Source organism: Salvia hispanica, chromosome 4 (genome assembly GCF_023119035.1).
Source record: "Salvia hispanica cultivar TCC Black 2014 chromosome 4, UniMelb_Shisp_WGS_1.0, whole genome shotgun sequence".
Lineage (NCBI taxonomy): Eukaryota > Viridiplantae > Streptophyta > Magnoliopsida > Lamiales > Lamiaceae > Salvia > Salvia hispanica.
Genome location: NC_062968.1, coordinates 40,518,413 through 40,527,686, shown reverse-complemented (window position 1 = coordinate 40,527,686; position 9,274 = coordinate 40,518,413). Strand labels below are relative to the sequence as shown.

General features: G+C 32.9%; 1 protein-coding gene across 3 annotated transcripts; it reads left to right on the top strand.

Moving 5' to 3' along the window:
- The first annotated feature begins 4,660 nt into the window (after positions 1-4,660).
- LOC125217932 (probable magnesium transporter NIPA2) lies at positions 4,661-8,835 on the top strand. Of its 3 annotated transcripts, none has more exons than XM_048119513.1 (9): positions 4,661-4,816; positions 5,131-5,312; positions 5,947-6,003; positions 6,905-6,995; positions 7,067-7,227; positions 7,494-7,621; positions 7,790-7,927; positions 8,201-8,293; positions 8,441-8,835. In XM_048119513.1, the coding sequence occupies exons 2-9, from the start codon at positions 5,186-5,188 to the stop codon at positions 8,600-8,602; spliced, it is 957 nt and encodes a 318-aa protein (XP_047975470.1). In that variant the 5' UTR covers positions 4,661-4,816; positions 5,131-5,185; the 3' UTR covers positions 8,603-8,835. The 3 variants fall into 3 exon arrangements, with proteins under 3 accessions (XP_047975470.1, XP_047975469.1, XP_047975471.1); XM_048119512.1 differs by having other exon boundaries at positions 5,122-5,312; XM_048119514.1 differs by lacking the exon at positions 4,661-4,816 and having other exon boundaries at positions 5,198-5,426.
- Positions 8,836-9,274: the final 439 nt, after the last annotated feature.

Genomic DNA, 9,274 nt, shown 5'->3' with positions numbered 1-9,274 from the left:
CTCCCTCCGTCCCAAGATAAGTGACTTGTATTCCTTTTTGGGGTGTCCCACTATAAGTGACCTATTTCCATTTTTAGCAAAAAGTCATCTCTCTTACTTTATTCTCCTCCTACTTTATTTTCTCTTCTCTCCTCTACTTTTCCCTCTCTCATACTTTACTCTCTCCACTTTAACTTATTTAAATACCATTCTTTAAATCTCGTGCCCAAAAGAAGTAGGTCACTTATCTTGGGACGGAAGGAGTATCACTTTTGGTACTTAGTTTTGTATGCCTAAAATAACTTTAATGATACAAATGGAAATATGTACTCCCTCCGTCCCAGGGTATTAGACCAACTTTCCTTTTTGGGATGTCCCAACATATTAGACTCATTTCCTTTTTTTGCAAAAAGCATCTATCTTATTTTATTCTCCACCTACTTTTTTCTCTCTTATCTCTCCTACTTTTTCCCTCTCTCATACTTTACTCTCTCCACTTTAACTATTTAAATATCAATTCCTTAAATCATGTGCCCAAAAGAAGTGAGTCTAATACTCCGGGACGGAGGGAGTATTTGTTTAGAGGGCATTTTGGGGTCAAAATTACATCAGTTACCAAAAATGTGATTTATAGATACCAAAAACGATATAAAATAAAGATCAGGTATCATTTATGTGCGAAAGTGAAAGATCAAGTACCATTGATGTAGTTCACTCTAAATTGAATACTTATTTCAAAAGGTTGAGACATAGAAAGCTTTGTTAGATCTTATTTATTAGAGTGAATAGACTTTAAAAATGAAGGGACGTGAAAAAGGTTTTGGTGTTACACCTATTGAAATTATACATATAATTATAATAAGTTGTGTATACATAGGGTAGCATTAGTAGGGTGCCACCATAATTAGAGTGACGACGTACCACCAACCTCGTGCTGCCATGTGGCACGCTCTTATGCACTTTATTTCTACAAAGCAAAAATACTAGATTAGTGTGTCATTTGTGATCACGTTCAATGTGGCACTTACAAAAGAAAGCTAACGAGTCATATGTTGAGAATTATTTCTACACTTCAAAATATGGGAAGGAAAATTGGGCGTTACACTTAAGTAGATGCTTGCCGCTTTAATGGCAAGGTAGATGAAGAGAACAGACACTCGACGTGCAAGGCGATTTCTTGAATTTAAATTCTCATGTTTGCTTGATTTTTAATATGACAAGAAAAGCAATTAGTTTAATCTTTAGAGCTGGGAATTCAGTTGGTTTGGTTAGCAATCGAATTTAATTGTCGATTTATCAATTAAGAAAAACTATCCAAACAAGAATAGTAACCGAGAAAAAAAAAGAAGTTTCTCAAAATAAGAACCAGAACCGAGAAAAAAAAATCGGCTGATCCATTAACCGATCGATTAGAACCAACCAGTTACTCGATTACTGGTAACTAACCGAACTAACTAATCTTATAATTTTAACTTTGAAAAATAAAGGCCTATTGGGCCATCTATAGCTTTTTTATATAGCTCATTAGTGCATGTATTAGCTACACTTTTACTATTTCCTCCATCCGTCATTAGGATTCTCGTTAACTTTTCTGCACCCACTTTATAAAAATTATAATTATAATAAATAGTTAAAGTAGAGAAATTATAAAATAAGAGGGAGAAAAATGTAAAAAATAGTCTATTCTACATTACTATTTATTATCAATTTTACAAAATGAATGCAGAAAAGTCAATGGAACTCCTAATGACAGACGTAAGGAGTAATGCTCTTTTAGTCTTTTATACCTTTAAATTTATTTTAATCTCTTTTTTTTCGCATTCGATGTGCAGGTGGTTGGCACACAACAATTAATATCCATTCCATAAAATAAAAATAAAAACAAAGCTAATATCCATTCCATTCCGTATTGTTTGCAACACCATAATTATTGATTAATTTTCTTTCCTTCTATGACCTTGAAACTTCTAAGCAATACAGGTGGTTGGCACACAACAATTAATATCCATTCCATAAAATAAAATTGAAAGAAAAAACTAATATCCATTCCATTCCATATTATTTGTAACTCCATTATTATTAATAGCTTTTGAATTCGAATTAATACTCCTTATTAGCTTCAGCCACCAACTATGCCATTAGGATTTGTTTTTTTTTTTTAATTATTGTCATTTAAAGTAATTTTATTTTTTATTCATATTTTAATTTCATTGTTATCTTAGAAACAGAAAATTTTCTAGATTTTTATGAATAACAAAAATATTGTAAACTTAACATTAGAAAATTGTTTTAGGCAATTTTGAGTAATATATACAAATATATACTTCGTCCGTCCAACAAGAGTATGCACTCTTTCATTTTTTGGTCCGTCCCACAAGAGTATGCATCTTCTAATTTTGGAAACTATTTCCTCCCTTTGAGGTGAAAACATTGTCCACTAACAATACTTTAATTACTTATTATTATCTATCTTTTACTTTATCAAATACTCCCTCCGTTCCGCGGTAGTAGAAGCGTTTTTTTTCGGCACGGAATTTAAGAAAAATTGTGTTAAGTGAGTTAAATAAAGGAAGAATAAAGTAAAAAGTGAAAAAGGTAGAGAGATGAAGAAAGAATAAATTATGAGAGAGTAAAGTAAGAGATAAGAAAAAATGTGTTGACTTTTGCTATAAAAGGAAATGACTCAACTACTATGGAACATACCGAAATGGTAAAATGACTCAACTACCGCGGAACGGAGGGAGTAGTATGTATTAAAACTCGTCCCTAACCAAACGTGCATACTTGTGTGGGACGAAAGAAGTATCAATCATATGGAGAATATAGTTTCAACAATTTAGACCACAAGTTATTTTCTGCAACTTTACCTACATTGACTTTTGATACTCTCTCCGTCTCTAAAAAGTATGAACATTTGGTATAACGCCGGTTTTAATGTATAATTGGTTAATTAAGAGAAAAAGATATATATGGTGGTATTAGTGGAGAGTGGGCTCCACATCATTTGTAATATAGTGTAATGATATTAGTTGTAAATAAAATGATGTTTATGGATAATGTATCGTTTAACTAATTTAAAATTAGAAAGTTCATATAGTTTATATTTTCCAGGAAAGAAGGAATTTGATATAGTTTATATTTTTCAGGAAAAAAGGAAGTAGAATATAACGAGAAGATATGCCACCATTATAAAAGATTATTAGCACTAACGTGTTAGCAATTATGCCTTGGCATTTTTCACTTTAGGCTCATATGTGAGTTGTCAAACCATTGGCCCATATAGATGTTAATTCTACTATATATTAATTATTAATTACATAGTTGCAAAATTTGAAAAACAAGTAAATTAGTACTCCCTCTGTCTCATAATAGATGTTAACATTTTTCATTTTAGTTTGTCCCACAAAAGATGTCACATTTCATTTTTTTTAAAAAGTTCTTTCAGATTAATATAAATATATTATTTTCTCTTCCCTCAATACACAAAACAATATCTCCTAAAATTCCGTACAATTTCTCAAATGTGTCATCTATTATGGAACGAAGGGAGTATAACTTTTTAGGATTCTGATTCTCTAACTTTTCTTTTTTTTCATTATTAGAATGCTTATATATTTAAGTATTTAATAGAGTATGCATATAATTATTTTAAACAACTACAATATTAATATTGTCAATAAATTTAAAATCTAGTTAAGAAATTTTTTATGCAATCTTAAAATCGTAAATCACACTTAATTATAAAAACATAAAAAGTAATTATAACTATAATTGGAAAAACACTTTTACCTTATTTTTCTCATATTTAAATTTCTTTTATATCTTCTACTTTATTCTATTTTTATTTTTATTTTATTTTATCTCTATTTAACTCACTAAACATAATTTTCAATCTATGAGCCCAAAAGAAATGTTTTAATTTATTTATTTATTATTATTACTACTTATGATATTAATTTTAACTTGGTAAGATAATTATGATAAAATTAATTAAGTTATACTATAAAATACAATACTAGTAATTATTATTATAATTTTATACATTAATAACTCATTTAGAAAGTCTTAATGTAAATTTAAATCTATGAATTATATTCAATGAATACAACAACAACACTAAAACTGTAGTGGTAATCATATTTGTTATTACACTTTTATTATTATATATTAATTAATAAATTATGAAGAAAATTTAATGTAATTATTAAAATTACGAATTGTAATAATATAGTGACTATTATTAAGCCCTCGATTAACTTATTATGCAAATCTTATTGTAATTCTGAACTTATTGATTATAAATTAATAATAATTATTATATTTTGTCAATAAAAATGTAACTAAAAAATGTGACTTTAATAATTTCATTTATTAGATAATTCATTTATTATGTGAATTAGCTATTTGAATTTAATTAAGTAACACAGCTCAGAATCTTAAAAATTTTCCTTTATATTTCTAATACTTCATAAATCATATTCCTTGGAATCTTTGCAAGGCATGCGAATAAATAACGAATATAAATAATTTATCAATTTATGAACAAAATTAATTATTTATTTGACCTGATTCAATCCAACAAGGATGGACGTAAAAAGACGGGCCTACCCTTAAAGAATCTAAGTGGGCCATATGTGCAAATCGTAACGGCCATTCTCTCCTCTCTCTTCCATTTTCCGCTTTCTTTCTCCTGAGGGTTGATTCAGAGAGAGAGAGGGAGAGGTTGAATCATCATCAACATTTCTCAGGTTTAATCCGAAAAGCCGTCTAGAAACTTGATTTTGATTCCGCACGTTGCTTAAAATTTGGACATCAGCATAACAACAGAGCTCGAAGGGTTGGTTTTTGAATCATTTACTTGCTTGCGTTTTCCCCCTCTTTTTTATTTGCTTATGCTATTTTTGTTGAGTTTAGATGAGTTTATTCGACTTGGAACAAGTGTTTATGGTGGTTAGAATCTAGAATTCCATGAAATGAGGCTTTGTAAGCTCAATTCTATGGTTTAAGGCCTGTTTATGCTCCAGCTTAGCATCTTAGTTTATTTTTAACACTTGTAGTTCTGGAAATTTTCGATTACATTTTCGGATTTTAGATAGTTTTTAGGTGTTCTGGATTTATTTTGATCGTGAATTTACGGTTTAGTTTGTGCAGGAGTTGATTGCAATTTGCAGTTAGTTTGTTTGAGTTTCCTCTCCATCTCTAGGAAATGGTGGGAGTATCAGATAATGTTCGCGGATTTCTTTTGGCAATCTCTTCGAGCATTTTTATTGGTTCGAGCTTCATCATAAAGAAAAAAGGCCTAAAGAAGGCTGGGGCATCTGGAACTAGAGCAAGTTTGTTTTGAATCCTTTAATTCTGTTGTATATTTCGTATTCGTTTATAGTTGGGTGAGATGAAGGGGATGTACGCGTATTTAAAGAAGGCTGGGGCATCTGGAACTAGAGCAAGTTTGTTTTGAATCCTTTAATTCTGTTGTATATTTCGTATTCGTTTATAGTTGGGTGAGATGAAGGGGATGTACGCGTATTTAGAGAGCTTATAAGATGTAGTGTTACAATATCTTACCATTTGTTCAAATGTTTATATAACTGGTCTACATGATAAGAGATGAAAGTACAAGTCTACATGATAAAAATGATCAATCATGATAGAGTTAACTTTGTAAATTGCTTGTTTCTTTTACAACTTATGAACTGTTTAAGAACTTATTTAGTCAATCATTTCTAAAGAGGTTAAGCTTCTAAACAACATACTTATAAGTTGCTTTAACAAACTTATAAGCTCTTGGTGTTCCGATCAAGCTGTTATGTTTGGATGATTTGGTAGAATTTTGTTGTTGGAAGGGTGTGGCCATGTGATAGAGACTGTAGGGACATTGTATGGTAATGTAGTTATAGGATTGGTGTTAAAAACATTTCATGTGTGGAATATCTTGCTATTTGTTAATTAACTGTAGTGTTTTTGCAGGTGATGGAGGCTATTCGTATTTGGGGGAACCTATGTGGTGGGCTGGGATGATTGCAAGTAAATAATACTATTACCTACTGAACTTGTGGCTCTTTTGTTCTCGACACTTTGTGATGGATGAGACGTAGACTGTATTTGATAACAACGTTTAAATGGTTTCTTGATATAAATAGTTGCATGGTACTGTGTTTATTGCTGCAAATAATTGAAGAATATACTTTTCCAAATGTGTTTTCTTTGGGCACTAAGTCAAATTCTATGAATATATTGGCAAATGTTTTTGGGTTTAGTGTCACAGCTTGCAGACATTACTTAGGCAACATTATGGATTTTCATTAATTCAGTGAGACACTTGACAGAAACAAATGTGCTATTCCCCTTACATATGTTTATGATGAAATGTAGGATTAGAAGATGAACAGAGACACTTAGAGGCTCTCATTTAGTGGATGAGATAGATATGATTGACAGGATAGAGTAAGATTAAATTATTTGGATTATTTAGTTTTGTGTTTTAATTGATGGTTGTGATACAATGGTTATTATGCAAAAAATCAGGGTCCTTTTTTACTTTTGTATAATCCTACAAAATGCAAAAAGGTGAGTACAGACAAAACCAATAATAATTTGAGTGTATCTTTGGAATTATACAGTATGGATTGGAGGATGATTAAAAATAATCACCTAATTAGACGATTAGAGTGTGTGCTGAGCTATCAATCATGCCTTATCACTCAAACCAAACGCTTCCTTTGTGTATAAATCAGATAGCATGTATGTAGTGATCAGCAGAATAAGTTTTTCCCATTTTCCCACCTCAGGAACCTCATTTCTTGTAAAACTTGATATATTTGTACACTCATTGATGTCCTGTCATAGCTTATCATTTGAATTAATTACCAATGGAGAGACTATTTATGCTAATTTGGGCAACAATTGTATGTGATTATGTATGCAGTGGTCTTAGGGGAGGCTTTAAACTTCAGTGCCTATGCATATGCTCCAGCTATCCTTGTAACCCCATTGGGAGCTTTAAGTATCATTTTCAGGTATTTATTTCTGTGCTTGAACAGGCCAGTCTTACCGAAGCCCCATTTTGAGTATAAAATTTCTCTTGCAGTGCGGTGTTGGCTCATTTTATATTGAAAGAAAAACTCCATGTGTTTGGCATTGTTGGTTGTATTTTATGCTTGGTGGGTTCTATTACAATTGTTTTGCACGCACCCTTTGAGAAGGACATCGAATCAGTCAAGCAAGTATGGCATCTTGCCTTGGAGCCAGGTAAATATGTCTAACCTGCTCGAAGTAAATACTACATGGGTGTGTTTGGGATATGTGGATTACATATATTATCACTCCAATTCATGATTATCTAGAAATCTTGTTCCTTTTTATGACTTGAGGATTGGTTAGTTCAAATGCATAATTTCTCTTAACGATTATGTGTAGTTCTTTTCTATATGTATGTGAGGTATTTAGTTGCATTAATTGTTACAAAAATTCTATATTTATTTAATTCTGACCTCGTATGTATTTGGGAATGACAGGTTTTATTGTCTACACTATCATAGTTTTGGTTCTAGTTTGCACTTTAAAATTTGTCTTTGCGCCAAACTATGGACAAACGCATATGGTCGTGTACATTGGAATATGTTCACTCATGGGTTCTTTAACGGTCAGTTCCTCTTGATATTTTTTTTGAAATTGCAAAATAAATTTAAAGACAGCGCCAATAGTGGACTCAGCCATGGGATCTTTGGACTCGTGTGCTTAACCACTCTACCACTAGGCCAACACACCTACAGTCAGTTACAGTTCTTTTGAAGCTAATGCTTTTATGTAGGTTATGGCAGTAAAAGCGGTTGCAATTGCTTTGAAGCTTACGTTTTCAGGGTCAAACCAGTTCGTATACTTCCAGACATGGTTTTTCACTATTCTTGTAGTCGTTTTCTGTGTCATTCAGCTGATATATCTCAACAAGGTATTTTTATACTCCACACTGAGTAATATGTTACACTGAAACTATAACCTGAATATTGACCCCACACTGATGTTTTAGCTCGAACTTAAAATATTCGTCACTTCGTTTGTTTAAAAGATTGAGTCACATTTTCTAGGATTACTTAAGATAGTATTTGTTGATTTTTCAAAATTAAAAGAGTACTGTAAGGTTGTTTGTAGTCATATAGTATCATTGATATATGCAACATTTCTGAATGTTGCAGGGCTCTCTAACATCCATACACCTTTGCAGGCACTTGACATCTTTAACACAGCCGTCGTTTCCCCTGTATACTACGTCATGTTCACCATCCTCACCATTGTAGCAAGTATGATAATGTTTAAGGTGATTCCTACTCCTATTTCGTGATAAATGAATAGAAATTTAAAAGGGCAGCGTCACGGTGGACTTGAATATGCAAGTTTTTGCTGTGACATTATCGATAAATTCCAACATATCAATGCCAACTTAGATGAATCTTTGAACTTTCAGGAGTGGGATTCTCAAAATGCAACACAGATTATTACAGAGCTATGTGGTTTCGTGACCATTGTAAGTGGGACATTTCTCCTCCACAAAACCTTGGATATGGAAAGTTCGACGACCATGTCATCCCCGCCATACCATACGAGCCCCCGGCTGCCAGAGCCCTGAGAGTAGCAGTATACAATGTGCATGCATCAGAAGTCGATACAAGAGGCATATACGTTCCCGATCATACACTGCACAGCATGCCCCCATGGATAGGTGCTTGTTTTTGTTTCTATTTCTAGATTTTAGGTTTTCAAGGATTTAAGTATAGAGTTCTGAATTAGGTATCCCTCTCCCTCTCTCTCTCTCCCTCCTCTCTCTCTCTCCCTCTCTCTCTCTCCCTCCCTCTCTCTCTCCCTCCCTCTCTCTCTCCCTCTCTCTCTCTCTCTCCTCCCTCTCTCTCTCCCCCTCTCTCTCTCTCTCCCCCTCTCTCTCTCCCCCTCTCTCTCTCTCCCCCTCTCTCTCTCTCCCCCTCTCTCTCTCCCCCTCTCTCTCTCCCCCCTCTCTCTCTCTCTCCCCCTCTCTCTCTCCCCTCTCTCTCTCTCTCTCTCTCTCTCTCCCCCTCTCTCTCTCTCTCTAGCAAATTGAGAGTGTTATGATCATATGTTTAGTATAGATATGTTGATGAGAATTAACTAATTGACAGTATTCCATCATAATTCATAACCAACCTTTTAAAAGTGCAAGACATTACACATTTTTGTCCTATTACAAAATGACGTCGTTTGTGTATAGTGTGTAGCACATTAAGATCACAATTTTGATCTTCTACCTGCCACCCACTATCAAAGAGTA

Coding starts and splice junctions, on each gene's coding strand:
- LOC125217932 (XM_048119513.1), top strand. CDS start 5,186: ATGGTGGGAGTATCAGATAATGTTCGCGGATTTCTTTTGGCAATCTCT. Junction 7,622..7,789: donor CACTCATGGGTTCTTTAACG/GTCAGTTCCTCT, acceptor GCTTTTATGTAG/GTTATGGCAGTAAAAGCGGT. Junction 7,928..8,200: donor AGCTGATATATCTCAACAAG/GTATTTTTATAC, acceptor ACACCTTTGCAG/GCACTTGACATCTTTAACAC.